Below are 24507 nucleotides of genomic sequence, written 5' to 3' on the forward strand. Positions count from 1 at the left end.
AGCAGCAGGAGGACACAGGGATACAGTATATATTACACAGCTGTAGCTATGAGCAGTAGGAGAGGCAGGGATGGGGCAGCAGCAGGAGGACACAGGGATACAGTATATATTACACAGCTGTAGCTATGAGCAGTAGTAGAGGCAGGGATGGGGCAGCAGCAGGAGGACACAGGGATACAGTATATATTACACAGCTGTAGCTATGAGCAGTAGGAGAGGCAGGGATGGGGCAGCAGGAGGAGGACACAGGGATACAGTATATATTACACAGCTGTAGCCATGAGCAGTAGGAGAGGCAGGGATGGGGCAGCAGCAGGAGGACACAGGGATACAGTATATATTACACAGCTGTAGCTATGAGCAGTAGGAGAGGCAGGGATGGGGCAGCAGCAGGAGGACACAGGGATACAGTATATATTACACAGCTGTAGCTATGAGCAGTAGTAGAGGCAGGGATGGGGCAGCAGCAGGAGGACACAGGGATACAGTATATATTACACAGCTGTAGCTATGAGCAGTAGGAGAGGCAGGGATGGGGCAGCAGGAGGAGGACACAGGGATACAGTATATATTACACAGCTGTAGCTATGAGCAGTAGGAGAGGCAGGGATGGGGCAGCAGCAGGAGGACACAGGGATACAGTATATATATTACACAGCTGTAGCTATGAGCAGTAGGAGAGCCAGGGATGGGGCAGCAGGAGGACACAGGGATACAGTATGTATTACACAGCTGTAGCCATGAGCAGTAGTAGAGGCAGGGATGGGGCAGCAGCAGGAGGACACAGGGATACAGTATATATTACACAGCTGTAGCTATGAGCAGTAGGAGAGGCAGGGATGGGGCAGCAGGAGGAGGACACAGGGATACAGTATATATTACACAGCTGTAGCTATGAGCAGTAGGAGAGGCAGGGATGGGGCAGCAGGAGGACACAGGGATACAGTATGTATTACATAGCTGTAGCCATGAGCAGTAGGAGAGGCAGGGATGGGGCAGCAGCAGGAGGACACAGGGATACAGTATATATTACACAGCTGTAGCTATGAGCAGTAGGAGAGGCAGGGATGGGGCAGCAGGAGGACACAGGGATACAGTATATATTACACAGCTGTAGCCATGAGCAGTAGGAGAGGCAGGAATGGGGCAGCAGCAGGAGGACACAGGGATACAGTATATATTACACAGCTGTAGCCATGAGCAGTAGGAGAGGCAGGGATGGGGCAGCAGCAGGAGGACACAGGGATACAGTATATATTACACAGCTGTAGCTATGAGCAGTAGGAGAGGCAGGGATGGGGCAGCAGCAGGAGGACACAGGGATTTGTCTCCACACCAGGAGCTGTTCCCATCACAGAGGAGATCCATCCAACAGTAATGCAGACATCACTAGCAGATCAGCCTCTCATTCTGCCATAGGATCCTCCTCCTGGGTAGATCGGCCATTGGCAAGCACTGTCTGGCATGACGTCTCAGGGGTCATTTGCATGCCGCGCAGCTGCCACTAGAGAACAAGCTGCCTGCTCTGCTCTAATCAGCAGCGGCGGCCATGTTCCTGTAGCCCAGCACTGCCTTCCTAGCTATAGAGAGGAGGCCACACCCCTCCGCATTGAGGACACGTCCATCACCCAGTCATGTGACCAGACCCCTCCTCCCGCGGGATATATGAATAGGCGGCTATGTGTAGCACGTGTGCTGGAGGAGCTTGTTGTGTGTAACGGCCGGGAGACAGAGGCATTATGCTGAGTGAGTATGGGAGGGGTGTCTGGGTCTTCCCCCACTGCACACTGCCTTATAATAGAAGCGTCACCGCCACTGATGTAATAATATATGGTACTTATCCGTTAGCCGGGCGCATCCGGCAGGTGGCGCTGTTGTAGCGAATTTGGATGCGCTGTTGTATCTAATTTGTATCTAATTCCATTCATAGTTACTGAACGTAGTACTGTGTGAATGGAAGCGCCGCAGGTGGCGCTAATTACATTGTTGATACGCACGATACAGTGTGTTAATGGCAAGGAATATACATTGTATTTGAAGTGGCCGGAATGAAAATGAAGGCGGCGGCAATGTAACACATGAAGCCGCCGCCGCCGTCTGTTCTCCCCCTTTGCCCTCTCGCTTGTATACAATGCTGCCAGCCTGCGGGGACATGCGTGTCCCCCCAGAGTCGTTCGTCGCGGCAGGGAAGCCTGCTTGTTTCCTTGCGACGAACGACTGTGGGGGGACACGCGTGTCCCCCCCAGCTGGCAGTGTTGTATAGAAGCGAGAGGGCAAAGGGGGAGAACAGACGAAGGCGGCGGCGGCTTCATGTGTTACATTGCCGCCGCCTTCATTTTCATTCCGGCCACTTCAAATACAATGTATATTCCTTGCCATTAACACACTGTATCGTGCGTATCAACAATGTAATTAGCGCCACCTGCGGCGCTTCCATTCACACAGTACTACGTTCAGTAACTATGAATGGAATTAGATACAAATTAGATACAACAGTGCATCCAAATTCGCTACAACAGCGCCACCTGCCGGATGCGCCCGGCTAACGGATAAGTACCTAATATATTTATCATTCTCTCCTTTACTTCTCTCCCCCATTCACAGCACAGCACTAGGGCACACCTCTCAGCCCAGTACATGCAGCAGGGTATATTGCACCCCCCCCCTCTCCCATTCACAGCACTAGGGCACACCTCTCAGCCCAGTACATGCAGCAGGGTATATTGCACCCCCCCCCCCCTCTCCCATGCACAGCACTGGGGCACACCTCCCTGCTGTATATGCTGGGCTGAGAGGAGTGCCCCAGTGCTGTGCTGTGAATGGGGGTGCCATATCCCCTGCTGTATATGTTGGACTGAGTATATGGCACCCCCCTCCTCCATTCACAGCACAGCACTGGACACACCTCTCAGCCCAGCATATACAGCAGGGTATATGGCACAGTATATGTGCTAGAGTAGCTGTGATTCTTTCACTTGCTTCCTCTATATATAAGCTGGGGTGGGGGAGTAGAGGATGGAGGGGCCACACAACATTACCTGGGAAGCTAAATTGTGGGGGGGGGGGGCAATAGACACCAGGGAACTGTATAGTGGAGGGGAACCACTAGACCCTGTATAGGGGAGGAGGAGACCACTAAATACCAGAGACTCATATAGGGGAGGGGGCCAAAAGACACCAGGGAAATGTTTAGGTGAGGGAGCGGGCCACTAGAGATGGCCTGAACCTCCGATTTTAGGTGTGCGAACCCGGTTCGGGAACTTACCGCAAAAGTTTGATTCGCGCGAACTTTCGCGAACTGCAATAGACTTCAATGGGGAGGCGGACTTGGAAAACTAGAAAAAATTATGCTGCCCACAAAAGTGATGGAAAACATGTGTCTAACACCTGGAGGGGGCATGGCGGAGTGGGATAGACGCCAAAAGTCCCGGGGAAAAATCCGGATTTAACGCAAAGCAGCTTTTTAAGGGCAAAAATCACATTGAATGCTAAATTGCAGGCCTAAAGTGGTTTAAAACATCTTGCATGTGTATGCATCAATCAGGGAGTGTAATTAGAGTACTGCTTCACACTGACACACCAAACTCAATGTGTAACGCACCGCAAACAGCTGTTTGCGTAGTGACGGCCGTGCTGGAGTGATGCGCACCCTGGCGAGATTGCTCTTCCTCACTCAGTGATGTCAGGTAATGTCTGACTGCCTTATCCACTTTCAATGGTTCTTTCTCTACCATTGTTAAAGCTTACATCTATTTTTCTAAATACTTGTTCTGCTTGCTGTTCAGTACCTGCAACGAGAATCTATGGAGGGCAAGTCTGCCATTGCGAGTGACCACAGGTAATGGCTGGGGAATCGGGGTTCGATTCCGGTCCAGAGTTGCAGCCTAAGAAACGGCTACCACCACCGCACATCCAAGGAAGGAAGGCAGCAGGCATGGCATGCACGTCCCGAGGTAGTGACCAAAAATAACAATACAGGAGGACTTTTGAGGCCCTGCTGTAGATGTGAAATGAATCAACCTTAAATCCTTTAACGAGAATCTGTTTTGGAGGGCAAGTCTGATGGTGCCTTCACTGCGACTCAACAGGTTGGTCACCTCCTCAAGGAGGCGAGAATCTGTTATGGAGGGCAAATCTGCCATCCATTCAAGTGAAAGGTATGCACTGACTGCCAGGTATAATACAATGTGCAGTCAAAGATGCAGTGAAAGGTATGCAGTGACTGCAAACAGCTGTTTGTGTAGTGACGGCCATGCTGGACTGGTGCGCACCATGACGAGAATGCAGGTGATGGCGGCTTTCCAGCCCGTATGGTCGGCGGGCTGAGGTAGCTGAATGACAGAACAGTGACTGTCCAGCTGATCAAATTTGGTCTGACCACAATGAAGCAACGACCTTATTATCTTTGGTGTGCCACTCCCCCAGAGACACTCATATAGCCAGCGGTCATTGCTTCATTGTGATATGCAAGCCCCTTCACCGCGGCAAGGTAATGATCACGAAGGGGGATGGGCACATGTACATGCCTTTTGTTTTGTTGCAGCTGCACTGCAGCCAGAAAAAATAGGCAGGCATGTACACGCACCAGAAAAATTATTATAGCGGCCGCTGCTAGCAGCAGCCTAAAAAATTCAGGAATCCTATATGGTAGAGAAAAGTTCTGTGAGTGGCACTCCTGGTGAGTTTATGTGAGCTAGTGCGAGTGTATAGAGGCTAAATTATATCTCACCCCTTTTGCTGCCGTCCGCTGTCCACTTCCACCTCACCACCACTGTTGATGGATACATCTATGTGTTGATGTCTGCTGATACTGGAGCCCGCACAATAAACCCAACGGAAGGTGCCCAGATCTTTGTCTTTTTTCTTCAGCATAGAAGTAAAAATTTCAGGAATCTGCCTGGAGTCCTGGTGGACCCTGTTGGTGGTGGCGGAAAAGTCAGTCAAGTGGCCTGCGGGCAGAGGTGCTGTGTGGGGAGCGACTTAGTCTTGGGGCAGGCAGGCAGTCACACGGTGTGCAGGCAGAGATGCTGTGTGTGGGGACTGACTTAGTCTTCGGGCGGGCAGTAGCCCTCCGGGATCCATTTCTCATTCATTTTGATAAAGGTGAGGTACACTTTTGTGACTTAGGAGACTTCTCTTCTCAGTGACAATGCCTCCAGATGCGCTGAAAGTCCTTTCTGACAGGACGCTTGCGGCAGGGCAAGACAGAAGTTGGATGGCAAATTGTGACAGCTCTGGCCACAGGTCAAGCCTGCGCACCCAGTAGTCCAAGGGTTCATCGCTGCTCACAGTGTCTACATCCACACTTAAGGCCAGGTAGTCGGCTACCTGCCGGTCGAGGCGTTGGTGGAGTGTGGATCCGGAAACGCTAAGGTGAGGCATTGGACTAAAGAATGTCCGCATGTCCGACATCACCATGAGATCGCTGGAGCGTCCTGTCCTTGCCTGCGTGGACATGGGAGAAGGATTACTGGCAGTGGTACCTTTATTTCGTTGTGCTGTGACGTCACCCTTAAACGCATTGTAAAGAATAGTGGCAGCTTGTGCTGCATCCTTTCTGCCTTCAGGTGAGTTGGTAACCTGTCCGCCACTTTGTGCCTATAGCGAGGGTCTAGTAGCGTGGCCACCCAGTACAGCTCATTCCCCTTGAGTTTTTTTTTTTTTTTTTTTATACGGGGGTCCCTCAACAGGCTGGACAGCATGAAAGAAGCCATCTGCGTAAAGTTGGATCCAGACGTACTATCCATCTCCTCTTGCTCTTCCTCAGTGACGTCAGGTAAGTCCTCCTCCTCCCCCAGCTACGAACAATACCACGGGAACGTCGAGCAGCACAAGCCCACTGTGACGCCTGATGCGGTTGTTCTTCTACCGCCTCCTCCTCCAAAGAAACACCTTCCTCATTATCGGAGTCTGACTCCTCTTCCTCCTCCCCCCCCTTCTCTGCTGCCGCAGGTGTTGAGGAAACATCTGATTATGATGAAAACTGCTCCCACGACTGTTCCTGCCGTAACTGTTCCTCTTCACGCTCCTCCACAGCTTGATCCACCACTCTACGCACGGCATGCTCCAGAAAGTAAGCGTAGGGGATCAAGTCGCTGATGGTACCTTCAGTGCGACTCACCAGGTTGGTCACCTCCTCAAATGGGCGCAAGAGCCTGCATGCATTTTGCATCAGTGTCCAGTTGTTGGGCCGCCTGAAATGCCCACACAACTTCCTGGCCTGCTTCAGGACGTCCTCTAAACCTGGGTACTTTGACACAAATCTTTTAATGACTAGATTCAGCACGTGCCATGCAGGGTACATGTGTCAGCTTTCCCAAATTCAAAGCGGAAAGGAGATTGCTGCCGTTGTCACACACCACGTTACCGATCTCCAGCCGGTGCGGGGTCAGCAACTGATCCACCTGTTTGTTAAGAGCAGCCAGGAGAGCTGGTCCAGTGTGACTCTCCGCTTTGAGGCAAGACATGTCTAGGATGGCGTGACACCGTCGTACCTGACATGCAGCATAGGCCCTGGGGAGATGGGGCTGTGTAGCTGGAGAGATGGCAGCACCACTAGAGTTGAACTGCCACTCAGCCAAGGAGGAGGATGACAGTGAAGAGGATGTAGCAGGAGGAGAAGGAGAGGAGGTGGCAGGAGGCCTGCCTGCAAGCCGTGGAGGTGTCACAAGTTGGGCTGCTGCACAGCCACGTACTCCCTGCTTGCCATCGGTCACCAGGTTGACCCAATGGGCTGTGTAAGTAATGTAGCGGCCCTGAACGTGCTTGGCAGACCAGCCATCCGTGGTCAGGTGGACCCTTGACCCAACGCTGTGTGCCAGAGATGACACCACTTGCCTCTCCACTTCACGGTACAGTTTGGGTATCGCCTTTTTACAGAAATAATTGCGGCCTGGCATCTTCCACTGCAGTGTCCCAATGGCCATACATTTACAGAAGGCCTCAGAGTCCACCAGCTTGTATGGTAACAGCTGGCGAGCTAACAGTTCCACCAAGCCAGCTGTCAGACGCCGGGCAAGGGGGTGACTGGCAGAAATTGGCTTCTTCCGCTCAAAGATTTCCTTCACAGACACCTGGTTGCCGTGGCAGAAGAGCAGGCACCGCTCAAGGGCAGAGGCGGAGTGGAGTAGAGTGGCTGTGAAGGTGCAAGGGAGAAAGCGGCTGAAGTTGCTGCACCTGAAGGAGGAAGAGGAGGAGGGTGGCTTTTCTTTTGTGTGCTGCTTTTGCATTTTGTGCCTTTTCTGCAGGTGCCTTCGTAAGGCACTTGTCCCTACGTGAGTGTTGGCCTTTCCACAGCTCAATTTTTGGAGGCAGAGAAAACAGATGGCTTTGCTCCGATCTGAGGCAGACACACTAAAAAATTTCCAAACCGCTGAGCCCCCCTGGGGTGATGGCACTATGGTGGCATCAGAAGCTGACATTGAAGGGCGTGTTGGCTGGCTGTCCATAGGTGGCGATACATGGCACCGGACACTGCCACCAGCTGTTTCTGGCGACGAGCTCCCCCTGCTTCTTTCAGCAACTCGTCTCCTCCTACTCCTCTCTGACTCCCATTCTGAACTGTCCCCCTGTTTATCTCCTCTATTGGGAACATACGTGGGATCCGTATCATCGTCAACATCATAATCATCCTGCCCAGCTTCGCTTGCCTCAGACACCTCATAAACTGCACCAACAGCAGGTACTTCATCATCTTCACACGTTACGTCCATAGTGTCGCCGCCTAACTCAGACATATGAGGTACTGTAACTTGCTTAGCGCCTTCATCTGGTTGTAACAAGAATGGCTGTGCATCAGTGATTTCCCCACCAAATATCTTCTGTGAAGTGTCAAATGCAGCAGAAGTGTTGCTAGTAGTAGCGCTGGTGGCTGCTGAAGATGAGGTGTTCTGTGTTAAATAGTCAAGCACGTCCAGACAATCTTGGGAGTTTATGGGACGTGCCTTCTTCTGAGAACTGTACTTTGGGCGAGGGCCGCACGAAATCACATCAACATGACCTCGCACAGACCTGCCGGGTGGCCTTCCTCTGCCTGTTTTGTCTGTTGTGTCCATATCGGGGGGGGGATGAAGTGAAAGGTATGCACTGACTTGACTAATACAATGTGCAGTTAACAGGTATGCACGGAGTGGTATATCGCACTGCGTGCGCTCATGTAGGTAGGTGGGTGCACTGTGAACAGGTAGGTAGGTATATGCAGTACTGGGTATTACAACAACGTGCACCTGTCACACAGACTGGTAGCGGACAGGCACAGTCACACTGCGTGCGCTCACTTAGGTAGTTGGGTGCACTTTGAACAGGTAGGTATGTATATGCAGTAATGGGTATTACAACAATGTGCACCTGTCACACACAGGTAGTGACTGAATGTGCTGGGCCTGGCAGTGGCACACACACAGTATGAATTAGTAAGGCTGTCTATGCAACACAAGTGTCAGTGGGACACACAGAAAAAAAAATAGATCACAAGAACAAGATAAGCGTTGTGGTGTGCTATTTTAGCAATAAGAATCAGCCAGGAGCAAGCTAAGAAGCCTACAAGAGCCTAACTAATCTTTCCCTATCAGAGTCTGCCAGCAGCTGTCCCTTCTCTATTTACTGCAGGCACACGAGTGAGTAAAATGGCCGGCGGTGCCTGCCTTTTATAAGGGGGGGGGGGAGTGGCTCCAGGAGGGAGTGTAGCCTGATTGACTACCCTGTGTCTGCTTACTGTGATGTAGAGGGTCAAAATTGACCCTAATGGAGCATTATGGGGGCGAACCGAACTTCCAGGAAAGTTCGCCTGGAACAGTTCGCCGGCAAACTGTTCGGGCCATCTCTACTAGACACCAGGAAAATATTAAAGGGGGGGGGGGGGGGGCACTAAACCCCAGGGAACTGTATAGTGGTGGCGTGCCACATGCAAGTTTGGGCATGAGTAATTGTGTGGCAGGGGTGGGTCTTGGTGTCTCTTCTCTTTTTTTTTTTTTTTTTTTTTTTTTTTCCCCAAATGTTAAGAGGGGTGCTGAGTTGGGGGGGGGGCAGGACTGATAGCATGGGGGATACTTCAGAACCACAAAACTACTGGGGTTAATCCTATTATGTAGCTTCTCCCAAAACCGCCAATACTTACAATATTTTTGGGGGTTGTGACCCCCTGTCCCCAAGCTAAAGTGTCCCATTCCAACTGGTTCCTCCCAGATTATTAGAGGTTATTATTGACTAGTAAAGAGGCCCACCCGTTATAATGGGCGCTAGGCCACGGTTGTTAAACCCCGGCACCGCGCATTCTGATGCGTCCTGCTCACCCGTTCCCCCACCACTGTCCGAAGTATATGCACACAGGGAGATGCTTGCTTGGCAGTTGGAAAAAGCTGTTATGTTTCCACAATGCAATGAGGTTCTCAGACTGCACAATGTCAAGTCTGGAAAAACACACACACACACACACACACACACACACGTTTTATTATATTGGATTCGTACAGGGCCATGATCTTCTGTACAATATTATTGTACAAAAGGTCATGGCACTGTAAGAATCAATAATGATCTTGGAGGAACCAGTTGGAATGGGACACTTTAGCTTGGGGGCAGGGGGTCACAATATAATGGTGGGCATAAACTGTTCGCTTTTTTTTTTCCCCGCTCGATTCGCTGCTCGATCAATTTTTGCCGCTCGATTCTCTTATCTTCTGCTCGTTTTTCCTATCTTTTTCCATTCACTTCTATCAGGAATCACGCGGCGAAACGATCGAACGGGAGATCGTACATGTCGGAAATTATCTAACCATCTAATCACCTCAAAAATGAACCGTGTATTCCCACCATGAGGCTTACAATCTAATCTGATGGGAAGGACACACATGGTGGGATGGAGGCATATCTGGGATAAAGCATGCTAGCAGATTTATGCCCATTGTTCATTGCACAGGTTGTGGGATAGGTTGCAGTGGGGGAGATTAGTGCTGATAAGGGCCAGTATGAGAATGGGAATAGCAGAAGTAACGTGTATAAAGTAATAAGTGATTGATCTGTGGTCTCGTGGGTACAAATTCTTTCACTGAGGCATCATTACTCAAAATGTGCCAGTGGCGTTGGAGAATCCGGTCGAGCTGGCCACCCTGGTCATTGAAACTGGTGATCAACCGGCCCAAAGCCAGCTCCAGCTCTTTCATCCTCCCCTCGTTTTCTTCCTTATTAATTGTCTATGATCTGAGTTTTTGACCCATTTGTAGGCCTTCTTCAACCATTTGTCCTTGTAACCCCTTATAATTAAATACAATCAAGGTGGTATGGTGATAAAAGGAAGCTTCTCTCATGCAGGTCTAGTAAAAAGCAAAGTGCCTCTGTAAATGAATCGCCGACAGAGGATGTTTTTATATGTAAATAGGGATCAATTAACCAATCAGGCTTTTCTTCAGACTTTCCTGTCATGAAAATGCGCTCTTTAGTCATGGGCATGTGTACTTAGTGTGCGGGGCCTGTGGAGGCCATTTTGGGTAAGGGCAAGTGGTGGGGTGCAATGAGGTTTACTGTGCGCTTGCATAATATTTTACGCACATATAGGGATATACGCATGCGTATGAGGACATGCATACGATGTAGTGCAATATGGCGCTCGCCTGCCCGATTGGTAGGGGATACTGGGGGGGTAGAAGGGGGAGTGGGTTTGTGAAAGTGGGGGAAGGGAAAGAACAAGTGGTCAGCCACGGGAAGGGGGGGGGGGGGTCAGGGCATGAAAAAGAGGATGTACAAACACTGTATGTTCAACAATCCAGTGGTGTACCTGGACCACTGGTTCTATGGCACCTCTGCCTGTACAGGATTTTGACCCAAGGTTAACCTTGGGTTCTTTTTAAAGGGAAGGTTCAAGCAAAATAAAAAAAAGAGTTTCACTTACCTGGGGCTTCTACCAGCCCCATGGAGCCATCCTGTGCCCTCGTAGTCACTCACTGCTGCTCCAGTCCCCCGCTGGCAGCTTGCCGACCTTGGAGGTCGGCGGGCCGCATTGCGTACATTTTTACGCATTCCCACTAGTGCAGGAACATTAACACATACATTTTTACAGGTTACTGGTTCAATGCGTACATTTTTACGCATTGAACTAGTAACGCGTAAAAATGTATGTGTTAATGTCCCTGCACTAGCGGGAATGCGTAAAAATGTACGCAATGCGGCCCGCTGACCTCCAAGGTCGGCAAGCTGCCAGCGGGGGACTGGAGCTGCAGTGAGTGACTACGAGGGCACAGGATGGCTGCATGGGGCTGGTAGAAGCCCCAGGTAAGTGAAACTCATTTTTATATTTTGCTTGGACATTCCCTTTAACCAATGACCAACTGTACCAGGTTTGAGGCCTGTGCCATTAATAGTGCAAGAAATGCAGCAATTAAATATTACCCTTCAAAAGCAATAGGTGAATTTTGATTGGCTGTTGTAGGCTCCACCCACTTTTCTGAATATTAATCCAAGTCACCCAGTGTCCAATTGTGCCAAGTTTGGGAACCCTGCCATGTAAAAAATTAGGTTGTTGGCGTCGCCCACTTTTTCTAACCTTGACATACAGTCACTCAATTACCAAGTTTATGTGATTTGGGGTCCTTGGTATCAATCATTTGTATATTCCCATTGAAATGAATCAAATCTGATTGGCTATTTGTGGCTCCGACACCTTTCCGAATTTGAACCCCAGTCACCCAGTGACCAACTGTACCAGGTTTGAGGCATCTGCTATTAACTATTAACCGTGTAAGAATAGCAGCAATTTAAATATTCCCCTTGAAAATCAACAGGTGAATTTTGATTGGCTGTTGTTGGCTCCACCCATTTTTGTGAATATTAATCCCAGTCACCCAGTGACCAACTGTGCAAACTTTGAGAACCCTGCCATTAACATTGTAAGAATGGCTGCAGTTTATATTTTCCCATTTAAAAAGTTAGTTGTTTTTTGGCTCTGCCCACTATTTCTAACCTTGACATACTGTCACTCAGTGACCAAGTTTATGAGCTTTGGGGTCCTTGGCATCAATAAGTTGCATTTTCCCATTGAAATTAAACAAATCTGATTGTTTGTGGCCCGCCCCCTTTTCAGAGTTTAAACCCCAGTCTCCCAATGACTGACTGTACCAGATTTGAGGCCTCTGCCATTAAGAGTGTAAGAATGGTAGCAATGTAAATATTCCCCTTGAAAATCAATGTGAATTTTGATTGGCTGTTGTAGGCTCCACCCACTTTCCAGAATATTTAATCCCAGTCATCCAGTGAGCAACTGTGTCAAGTTTGAGAACCCTGCCAATAACAGAATGGCTGAAATCAATCTACCAAATCTAATTAGCTGTTTGTGGCTCCACCCGCTTTATTGAATTTGGACCCCAGTCACCCAATGACTGACTGTATCAGGTTTGAGACTTGTGCCATTAACAGCACAAGAATGTCAGCAATTTTAAAGGGAAGGTTCAGGGAACTCTTGAAAAAAATAAAAATCCCTATCCACTTACCTGGGGCTTCCTCCAGCCCGTGGCAGGCAGGAGGTGCCCTCGCCGCCGCTCCAGAGGCTTCCGGTCGTCTTCGGTGGCCGACCCGACCTGGCCAGGCCGGCTGCCAGGTCGGGCTCTTCTGCGCTCCATGGCCGGGCTCTTCTGCGTCCCACGCCGGCGCGCTGACGTCATCGGACGTCCTCCGGGCTGTACTGCGCAGGCGCAGTAGTTCTGCGCCTGCGCAGTACAGCCCGGAGGACGTCCGATGACGTCAGCGCGCCCGCGTGGGACGCAGAAGAGCCCGGCCATGGAGCGCAGAAGAGCCCGACCTGGCAGCCGGCCTGGCCAGGTCGGGTCGGCCACCGAAGACGACCGGAAGCCTCTGGAGCGGCGGCGAGGGCACCTCCTGCCTGCCACGGGCTGGAGGAAGCCCCAGGTAAGTGGATAGGGATTTTTATTTTTTTCAATGTTCCCCTGGACCTTCCCTTTAATATTCACCTTTGAAAATCAATAGGTGAATTTTTGATTGGCTTTTTTTAGGCTCCACGCACGTTTCTGAATATGAACCCTAGTCACCAACTGTGCAAAGTTTGACAACTTTGCATTTAACAGTGAAGAAGGGCTGTTTACATTTTGCCAGTGAAATTTGTATTTGCCTACGCCCACTTTTTGTAACCTTGACACACAGTCACTCAATGAGTGACCAAGTTTGTGAGCTTTTGGGTTCCTAGCATCAAAATTGTGTGAATGGAAGCAGTTTATCCACCAAGGAAATCTGATTGGCTGTTTGCGGCCCCGCCCCTTTAGTGAATTTGGACCCCAGTCACCCAATGAACAACTGTAACAAGCATGAAGCCTTTGCCATTAACAGTGCAAGAATGGCAGCAGTTTAAATATTCCTCTTGAAAATCAACAGGATAATTTTGATTGGCTGTTGTAGGCTCCACCCACTGAATATTAATCCCAGTCACCCAGTGGCCAAGTGTGCCAAGTTTGAGAACCCTGCGATTAACAGTGTAAGAATGGCTGCAGTTTACATTTTCCCATTTAAAATAAATGTCTTAAATTTGATTGGCTGTTTCATGATCCGCCCACTTTTCCTGGATTTGTAACCTCGGTCACCAAGTGACCAACTGTGCCAAGTGTGGGGACTCTGGCTTGATTACTGTGAGAATGGCAGTCTTTTCCATTGACATGAATGGGTGAAATCCGATTTGCCATTTGTAGCTCCACCCAGGAGTGCAGGGGGAGGGGGGCATGAGACCCCCAGAACATATCATCCCAGGTAGTAAGGGATCTGTATACCATGTTTTGTTCAAATCGGTCAAGGCATTTGAGACCCCCCCCCCCCCCCACCTTACGAATGACCCGATCCCGTCGCAATGTCATTTCCGTGGGGGAAGTTTGAAGAAGCGATTCTTTAACCGAGGACTACATACATACCTACCTACCTACCTACCTAGGAGTATGGCAGGGTGTGTTTTGAAGGGGGTCCCTTTTTGTTATCTAAAAATAAAGGTGGACATTATTCACCATGAAGAATAAGATATATGCAATTCTGGCGTATGAATTTAGCTGGGGGGGGGGGGGGAGGGGGTGACCATAGTAAGGTGGTCTAGAGGTGGAGGAGTGGCCCGGTCTAATGTGTTGTGGTTCTCAACTGATTCTTCAGGATCCATAATCCACTGGCATCTGGCTGTTTATAATAACAGGAAAACTGTGGAATGGCTGTGTTAAAGAGTCTGAAGCCAAAATAATTTCCTGTTTTTATTGCCCACTTATGTTAGAGAGAGACTCTGTATATATATAAAAAAAAAAAAAAAAAAAAAGTCCCCTGGGGGGTACTCATCTCGGGAGGGGGAAGCCTCTGGATTCTAATGGGGCTTCCCCCTCCCCTGTAGCTGCAGGCAGTCCAGCGCTGGCTCCCCTGAAGTGTCCCGGAATCCTCCCTCGAAAAGGCTGATAAGCGCTGATTTATTTGCCTTCCCTGGCTCCAGCGGGGGCACTGTTCCAGCTTTCCTGACAGAGGCAGAAATAGCCGATCTCCGTCGGGTCTGCTCTACTACGCAGGTGCAGGAGACTTGCGCCTGCTCAGTAGAGCAGCTCGACGGAGATCGGCTATTTCCGCCTATCTCCGAGCGGATATTGCGCTGGAGCCGGGGAGGTAAATATTTACATCCCCGCTGTTTGGAGGGCTGCAGCGAGACCGCCGTGGGACACAGGAGGACAGGGGAAGCCTCAATAGGATCTGAAGGCTTCCCCCTACCCGGGGTGAGTACCCCCCAGGGGACGTTTTCTTTGTTACAGGTTTTCTTTAAGCAATAAGACCATAGCTGATTTGCCGCAACAGCGTGGCAGAACCAGATTTTATCCCCTGAAATCCCCGGGACAAAATTCTCCCCTCGCTTCCTGGAGGAGACAGAGTTTTGCGCTGTAGCTCTGCCTCCAGTCCAGTCAATCTCCGCCTCTCCCTGGCCCTCTCAGTGAAAGAAGACATGAGAGGGGCGGGGAGAGGTGGAGATTGAATGGAATAGAGGCAGAGCTACAGCACAAAGCTCTGCCTCCCTAGGGCAGCAAAATCCACAACTTGGAAGGTCGTGGAATTTTGCCCCGGGATTTTGGGAGGATAAAACCTCACTCTGCTGCGCTGTTACGGCGAATCAGCTTATGGTCTTATTACTTAACATAAGTGGGCAATAAAAATGGGAAATTATTTTGGCTTCAGACTCTAATGCCTAGTACACACTAGCAATTTTGATGGATCAATCATTGGTCAATTTTACCACCTCCATGTAGTATGACCATTTACCTATATAATCTGCATAGAATTGAAAATCTGTTTGGCCCTCATACTGCATGGAGGTGGTAAAATTGACCAATAATTGATCCATCAAAATTGCTAGTGTGTACTAGGCTTAACCACTTGAGGACCTAGGGCTTTCTACCCCTTAAGGACCGGCCACTTTTTTTCCATTCAGACCACTGCAGCTTTCACGGTTTATTGCTCGCTCATACAACCTACCACCTAAATGAATTTTGGCTCCTTTTCTTGTCACTAATAAAGCTTTCTTTTGGTGCGATTTGATTGCTCCTGCGATTTTTACTTTTTATTATATTCAGCAAAAAAGACATGAATTTTGGCAAAAAAATGATTTTTTTAACTTTCTGTGCTGACAGTTTTCAAATAAAGTAAAATTTCTGTATACATGCAGCGCGAAAAATGTGGACAAACATGTTTTTGATAAAAAAAACCCCATTCAGCGTATATTTATTGGTTTGGGTAAAAGTTATAGCGTTTACAAACTATGGTGCCAAAAGTGAATTTTCCCATTTTCAAGCATCTATGACTTTTCTGACCCCCTGTCATGTTTCATGAGGGGCTAGAATTCCAGGATAGTATAAATACCCCCCAAATGACCCCATTTTGGAAAGAAGACATCCCAAAGTATTCACTGAGAGGCATAGTGAGTTCATAGAAGATATTATTTTTTGTCACAAGTAAGCGGAAAATGACACTTTGTGACAAAAAAAAAAAAAAAAAAAAAAAAAGTTTCCATTTCTTCTAACTTGCGACAAAAAAAAATGAAATCTGCCACGGACTCACCATGCCCCTCTCTGAATACCTTGAAGGGTCTACTTTCCAAAATGGGGTCATTTGTGGGGTGTGTTTACTGTCCTGACATTTTGGGGGGTGCTAAATTGTAAGCACCCCTGTAAAGCCTAAAGGTGCTCATTGGACTTTGGGCCCCTTAGCGCAGTTAGGCTGCAAAAAAGTGCCACACATGTGGTATTGCCGTACTCAGGAGAAGTAGTATAATGTGTTTTGGGGTGTATTTTTACACATACCCATGCTGGGTGGGAGAAATATCTCTGTAAATGACAATGTTTTGATTTTTTTTACACACAATTGTCCATTTACAGAGTTATTTCTCCCACCCAGCATGGGTATGTGTAAAAATACACCCCAAAACACATTATACTACTTCTCCCGAGTACGGCGGTACCACATGTGTGGCACTTTTTTGCACCCCAAGTACGCTAAGGGGCCCAAAGTCCAATGAGTACCTTTAGGATTTCACAGGTCATTTTGCGGAATTTGATTTCCAGACTACTCCTCACGGTTTAGGGCCCCTAAAATGCCAGGGCAGTATAGGAACCCCACAAATGACCCCATTTTAGAAAGAAGACACCCCAAGGTATTCCGTTAGGAGTATGGTGAGTTCATAGAAGATTTTATTTTTTGTCACAAGTTAGTGGAAAATGACACTTTGTGAAAAAAACATTAAAAATCTATTTTCCGCTAACTTTCGACAAAAAATAAAATCTTCTATGAACTCACCATACTCCTAACGGAATACCTTGGGGTGTCTTCTTTCTAAAATGGGGTCATTTGTGGGGTTCCTATACTGCCCTGGCATTTTAGGGGCCCTAAGCCGTGAGGAGGAGTCTGGAAATCAAATTCCGCAAAATGACCTGTGAAATCCTAAAGGTGCTCATTGGACTTTGGGCCCTTTAGCGCAGTTAGGGTGCAAAAAAGTGCCACACATGTGGTATCGCCGTACTCGGGAGAAGTAGTACAATGTGTTTTGGGGTGTATTTTTACACATACCCATGCTGGGTGGGAGAAATAACTCTGTAAATGGACAATTGTGCGTAAAAAAATCAAAAGATTGTCATTTACAGAGGTATTTCTCCCACCCAGCATGGGTATGTGTAAAAATACACCCCAAAACACATTGTACTACTTCTCCCGAGTACGGCAATACCACGTGTGGCACTTTTTTGCACCCTAACTGCTCTAAGGGGCCCAGAGTCCAATGAGTACCTTTAGGCTTTACAGGGGTGCTCACAATTTAGCACCCCGCCCACTTGCCAGGACAGTTAACAAACCCCACAAATGACCCCATTTTGGAAAGAATACACAACAAGGTATTCCATGAGGGTAATGGTGAGGTCATTGAAAATTTTATTTTTTGTCACAAGTTAACGGAAAATGACACTTTGTTAAAAAAAAATAAAAAAAAAAATTCTGCTAACTTGTGACAAAAATTAAAATCTTTTATGAACTCACTGTGCACCTCACATAATACTTTAGGGTGTCCTCTTTCCAAAATGGGGTCATTTGTGGAGTCTGTCCTGGCATTTTAGGGTCTCTGCAATCATTACATGTATGGCCAGTATTAGGAGTTTCTGCTATACTCCTTATATTGGGTATACGGGTAATGCACTCTGGGCTGAATGGAAAAATGAACGGCAAACATACCTTGCTCCCCATCAATGGCAGATCTTCCTCCACATCAATGGCAGTGATAACCTCAGGAGAGAGACACCCCGTGCCACCCTGCACTCAGGGTGAGCCACCAACTTATGTGACTGGGCCTCAGAACTTTAGTATACAGCATTATGCCTGTAGGATACAGCAATATGCCTGCCAATAGAGATGACTCTGTGTGGCATTAAAGCATCATCATCGGCCCAAATCACATATAAACCGGGGGTGTCCACACTCAAGGGAAATTCAAACATGCCGTCTTATATCGCCAATCCAGGACAGATCAGCAATATCAAGCATGGAAACCGATCCTTCTTCCCACTTTTATGCTTACCCGTTTGGTCTTCAAGCTTACCTCTCCTCTCCCTGCGACAATGTGCAAAAGACCACTGAGTGTGTGCCTACTCCTGTGTCTGGAGTTCCCTAGGTTCTAATAGTGTACCTGCTCGTGGTACCTCTCAAAACACGGCCCTACGCATAGGCCAGGCTGGTCAGGACAGCGGGGACAATAAAAACTGGTGTCATTCCTTCTTCCAGTCCTGCTGCAGACACGACAACGTTTTCTTCGGATGCGTTGACCTGGGGCACACGGAATCTGATAGGCGTAATGCCTACCATGCAGTCGGCTAGTTGCATCTGGGGGGGGGGGGGGCCTGGCACCTCCTGGATACAGGATGTCCAGAATGATCTGTTCCTGAAATTGGAGGAAAGATCCAGTTCTCCCAGCCTTACTGTAGAGAACAAAGCTGTTGTAAACTGCCAATTGAATCAGATAAAAAGACACTTTCTTATACCAGCGTCTTGTTTTCCGGGTAACTAAATAGGGCGCTAACCTCTGGTCATTGAAGTCCACCCCTCCCATGTTGACATTATATTCGTGGACGACAAGGGGCTTTTCAATGACCTTAGTTGCCCGTTGAATTTGGACAGTCGTGTCTGTGTGAATGGTGGACAGAAAGTAAACGTCCCTCTTGTCCTTCCATTTCACCGCGAGCAGGTCTTCAGTACGCAAGGCGGCCCTCTGCCCCCGTTGAAGTCTGGTGGTAACGAGCCGTTGGGGGAAGCCCTGGCGACTAGGCCGCGCAGTGCCACAGCATCGGATTCCTTCTAACTTTAAGTGCTGAAAGAGGGCCACACTTGTGTAATAATTGTCCACAAAAAGATGGTACCCCTTCCGGAACAAGGGTGACACCAAGTCCCACACAACCTTTCCACTGCTCCCCAGGTAGTCAGGGCATCCGACCGGCTCCAATTTTGAGTCTTTTCCCTCATAGACCCTAAAACGACATGTATAGCCTGTGGCCCTTTCACAGAGCTTATACAGTTTCACCCCATACCGGGCGCGCTTGCTTGGGATGTACTGTTTGATGCCAAGGCGCCCGGTAAAGCGTAAGAGGGACTCGTCTACGCAGATGTTCTGTTCAGGGATATAAGCATCTGCAAATGTTGAGGACAGGTGGTCTATGAGGGGCCGAATTTTGTGGAGCCGGTCATAAGCAGGGTCTCCCCTTTCAAGACAGGTTTCGTCGTCGTTGAAGTGCAGGAAGCGCAGGATGGACTCAAATCGTGTCCTGGACATGGCAGCAGGGTACAAGGGAACATGATGTACTGGGTTCGTAGACCAATACGACCGCAATACATTTTGTTTCATTAGTCCCAAGTGAAGGATAAGGGCCAAAAAGATTTTAATGTCGGAAACTTGGACTGGTTTCCACCCGAAAGGCTGGGCATACATGCTCTCCGGGTGCTCGGTGATGAATTGTGTGGCTTTACGATTGGTCTCAACCACAATTAAGTCCAGGAGAACCTGGGTGATGAACAGCTGCAAAAAGTCTAGGGCCGTTCCTAGATGAGCTGTCGCCACCTGGACTCCAGACTGGGCGGTGAAAGGGGGCACTACGGGTGCGGCGGAATCAGGGGATTGCCAATCTGGTTGTGCCAGCACCTCTGGGAGTCTATGGGTACTACGGGCCCGTCTTCTTCTTGGTGGCTGCGACGGGGGTACTACTGCACTTGCCACCGTACCAGTTTCCACTTCCATGCTGACGCTCACCACTTCGTCAGGGTCTACGGAAGCACTGGCACTAAGTCCAGGAGATGCTGCGCTGCTGGTGCCTGCCTCACCAAGAAAACTATCAACAGCGCTAGCACCACCCTGCTGCCCTTGAGGCGGATCCTGCGCCACCTGCGGTCTAACGACTTGGGGTCTGGTACGCCTGGCTCTAGCCGGGACCATAGCCTCGTCATCAGTTTTGGTCAGGGAACCACTGCTTTCTACAGGTTCAAAATTGGACCCGGAAGATTCGACGGATGATTCTTCCCAAAAGAACTCATCTGACTGGTCCATATACCTGTATACCTCGTCATCGGAAAGCCCCCTTCTTGCCATTTTGGATTGCTAAATTTATGGGGTTTTCCTCCGAGACTACCCAGAAAAAAAGAGCACCTACCTAGCAAAAAGGGAGTATTTGAGAGGTATTGGGGTTGGTGGGAAGTGGGGTCTCAGAGGCAATCAAACAATCACGGGACAATCAAATCCAATTACAGCACAATCGACTCCAATCACAGCACAAGCAGATCTGATGCACTCGGAAGGTGATGGGGGGAGGGTGGGATTGGGTGTGGCGGGAAGTGGGGTCTCAGGCAATCAAACAATCACGGGGCAATCGAAGCCGATCACGGGACAATCAAATACAATTACAGCACAATCGACTCCAATCACAGCCCAATCAAATCTGATGCACTCGGAAGGTGATGGGGGGAGGGTGGGATTGGGTGTGGCGGGAAGTGGGGTCTCAGGCAATCAAACAATCACGGGGCAATCGAAGCCGATCACGGGACAATCAAATACAATTACAGCACAATCGACTCCAATCACAGCACAAGCAAATCTGATGCACTCGGAAGGTGGTGGTTGGAGGTGGTGGGGGGAGGGTGGGGTTGGGTGTGGTGGGGGGGGGGGGGAGGGTGGGGTTGGGTGTGGTGGGAAGTGGGGTCTCAGGCAATCAAACAATCACGGGACAATCGAAGCAGATCACGGGACAATCAAATACAATCGCAGCCCAATCAAATACAAGCGCAGCACAATCGAATACAAGCGCAGCACAGTCAAAAACAATGCACTTGGACGGTGATTAGGGGGGGGGGTCTGAGGGCGATTTGAGGGAGTGGGGGGTTGATCAGGAGCCTGCACGGGGCAAACTGAGTCCTGATCTGATGAGAGGCAGACACAGGGGGTTACTGATCGCAGATCAGTTAGTGATTGCTGGGGAGGACAGATGTAAACAAAGAGCAGGGGATGTAATCAGAAGGGGGGTATGAGGGCAATCGAGGGCCTGGGCAGGTGATCGGTTACCCCCGCGGGGCAGTTAGGGTCTGCTCTGATGGGTGGGGGTGCCAAGGGGTGATGGACAGGTGATAGACAGGTGATCAGAGGGGGATCAGAGGGGGATCAGAGGGTAAGGTAGCTGTATACAGATGTATACAGTATACAGGGGGGTAGTCTGGGATGGAGTCTGGGGGTGATCTAAAGGTAGGGGGGGGGGATCAGGGGTGACTAGGAGGCAGTTAGGGACCTAACGCAGGGGATAGCGTTTAAAGTTAGTGATAGGTGGGGGGGTTGGGGTTTTTAAAGGGGTGCAAGGGTGCTGGCAGGGGTCTGCTGGGGTGATCAGGGGGGGTATGAGGCCTGGGGTGGGAGATCAGGGGGGCTGTAGGCAAAAAAAAACGTGTGTGCTGTATACTCACAAAGTGCTTCCTCCTCGCTAGTGGTCTCTGCAACAATGAGACCACGAGGCGAGGAGGAAGCACGTATAAGGCACTTTGTTTACTTAACAAAGTGCCTTATACATTCTGATTGGCCATTGTTACGGATTCCTCCGCTCGCCGGCTCTGCTAAGTGGCCGGCGAGCAGAGGCAAAATGCCAGGCTTCCGACTCCCGGCGGAGGATCGCGTCACGGATGACGCGATCGCTCCGCCCACGCCCATACAAGGACCGCCGCATTTTGTCTATACGGCGGTCCTTGCGGCGTCAGCTTCCCGGCCGCCATTTGTCTATACGGCGGTCGGGAAGTAGTTAAGTATAAGGTAAGCATAGTGAATACATGTTTATTGTTAGCCCCTGCAAGAGGTGAACTGATTTATCTTGTTTTGGTAGACTTGGAATTTAACTTTAAGAACACAGAATTTCATATTTTAAAGGGATTTTTAGGAAAATTTCTGTTCCTTCTGGCTCTTTTATACTAGACGCAATTTGCTGTGTTTTGTGATCCTTTTCCGATTGCGTGCAAAGCACAAGGACCTCTTTTAAAAATCTAGAAATCGTGTGAACCCTTTCAAACTAGTGCATTCTTCTTTTGTCTGACTGTAAACATCCTGCACGGTGAATTTCGTCTGTTGCAGGCAGCCAAAGAAAAATCACAAATGCAATTGCAGAAAAATCACATCGCAAAATTGAATTATGTTTGTGATTTTCATTATATGAGAGCACTTAGTGTAAGATGTTTGTAGTACAGGGAGGCTGGGAGATTCTCTCCACCACCCTTCTGTACAGGAAATATGAGACTCCCTCTAGTTTCTGCACTTCTCAGACTTTCATTTCTCTCCTCTGCTGTCAGGAATGGCGTCTGCTGATCTGAGGAAGGAGCTGGACTGTTCCATCTGTCTGACCATTTATACAGATCCTGTGACCCTGAGATGTGGACACAACTTCTGCCGGCTCTGTATAGATCAGGTGTTGGATACACAGGAGGGGGCTGGAGTTTATTCCTGTCCTGACTGCAGAGAAGAGTTTCCGGAATGGCCGGCACTGCAGAGGAACATAACATTGTGTAACATTGTGGAGAGTTTCCGCTCTGCTCAGCCAGATCAGGAGGAGACTGGAGTCTTCTGTACTTACTGTATTCACTCTCCTGTACCGGCTGTTATGTCCTGTCTGATGTGTGAAGCTTCTCTGTGTGACAATCACCTGAGAGTCCACAGCAAGTCACCAGAACACGTCTTGTGTGACCCCACCACTTCCCTGGAGAACAGGAAATGCTCTGTCCATAAGAAGATATTGGAGTATTACTGCACTGTGGACTCTGCCTGTATCTGTGTCTCCTGCAGGCTGGATGGAGACCACCAGGGACACAAGGTGGAGACGCTGGATGAGGCCTCTGAGAAGAAGAAACAGAAACTAAGAAATGATCTGCAGGAACTGATCACTAAGACAGAGGAGACTGAGAAAGCAGTCCAGAGTCTGCAGGAGAACAAAAGAATAGTCCATGAAAAGTCATCTGGTGTAACAGAGAGAGTCACTGGCCTGTTTAGAGACCTCAGGAGACAGCTGGACGACCTGGAGAAGAGAGTCCTGAGAGAGGTCTCCAGGCAGGAGGAGCAGCTTTCTCTGCCATTGGCTGATTTCATTCAGCAGCTGGAAATAAAGAAGGCCGAGCTGTCCAGGAAGATGGGTCACATTGAGGAGCTGTGTAACATGACTGACCCACTGACTGTCTTACAGGAATCACACACAGGTGACTTGTGTGACACTGAGGAGGGGGATAAGGAGGACAGAGAGAGACATGATGGGCGGGATCTGGATGTGGCTCTCATCTCACACACATTATACACAGGGTTATCTGATATAATAGCCGGGGTAACTGGAGGCTGCATCATACAGGAGGCTACGGACATATTACTGGATATAAACACGGCTCATAATTATCTACATATATCAGATTATGATATGAAAATTGTATGCAGGTCAGATATCAGTCAGAATTACCCCCAAACACCAGAGAGAGTTCAGACATATGCTCAGGTGTTAAGCAGACAGAGGTTCTCAAGGCGACATTACTGGGAAGTGGATGTCAGTAAATCAGAGTGGTGGGGTGTAGGAATGTGTTACCCCAGTATAGACAGGAGAGGATGGCAGTCACTGATTGGATATAATCACAAGTCCTGGTGTCTGTACAGGTATAATAATCAGTGTTATGTGCGACATGACAGTAAAGTTATCCCGTTACCTGACAATGTCCCCAGTAATAGAGTCAGGATATATCTGGATTATGAGGCTGGGCAGCTGTCCTTTTATGATCTGTGTGTCCCGATCAGACACCTCCACACCTTCACTGCAAACTTCACTGAGCCCCTCCATGCTGCATTACTGGTGGAAGAAGGTTCTATAAAGTTATGTGGGAAGAGAAGCAAACAGGATTGGTGAGATAATATTCAGGGCTGTTAAAGGGGAACTGAAGTAAGAGGTATACGGAGGCTGCCATATTTATTTCCTTTTAATCAATACCAGTTGCCTGGCAGCCTTGCTGATCCTCTGCTTCTAATACTATTAGCCATAGCCCCTGAACAAGCATGCAGCAGATCAGGTGTTTCAGACTTTAAAGTCAGATCTGACAAGACTAGCTGCATGCTTGTTTCTGGTGTTATTCAGATACTACTGCAGAGAAATAGACCAGCAGGGCTGCCAGGCAACTGGTATTGATTAAAAGGAAATAAATATGGCAGCCTCCGTATACCTCTTACTTCAGTTCCCCTTTAAAATAAACTTCATTTATTAAAATGTAGAATTAAATACAGCCTATACTGCTGCTTACCATATCTCCTGACTATTTATCTTTTTGTTTTGACTTGTGAGGTAACAAGAACTTTTCTATTTTCTCCTATTTTTATTGCTGTCTGTGAGCCCAAAGAGAGGATTTCTCACCACTTCCTGTCTCACAGACCTCTTAGGAAGTTAGAGCAAATTCCCACCTCAGACATCACTGAAAAGTGTTACCATT

At 48.8% G+C, this 24507-nt stretch overlaps 1 protein-coding gene across 1 annotated transcript; it reads left to right on the top strand.

The window, feature by feature from the left end:
* Positions 1–1665: 1665 nt before the first annotated feature.
* On the top strand, positions 1666–23933 carry LOC137517902 (E3 ubiquitin/ISG15 ligase TRIM25-like). The gene is made up of 2 exons (XM_068234980.1): positions 1666–1746; positions 22348–23933. Exons 1-2 carry the CDS (start codon positions 1740–1742, stop codon positions 23931–23933), a joined length of 1593 nt encoding a protein of 530 aa, XP_068091081.1. The 5' UTR covers positions 1666–1739.
* The last annotated feature ends 574 nt before the right edge of the window (positions 23934–24507 follow it).

The sequence above is a fragment of the Hyperolius riggenbachi genome, chromosome 5 (assembly GCF_040937935.1).
Source record: "Hyperolius riggenbachi isolate aHypRig1 chromosome 5, aHypRig1.pri, whole genome shotgun sequence".
Classification (NCBI taxonomy): domain Eukaryota; kingdom Metazoa; phylum Chordata; class Amphibia; order Anura; family Hyperoliidae; genus Hyperolius; species Hyperolius riggenbachi.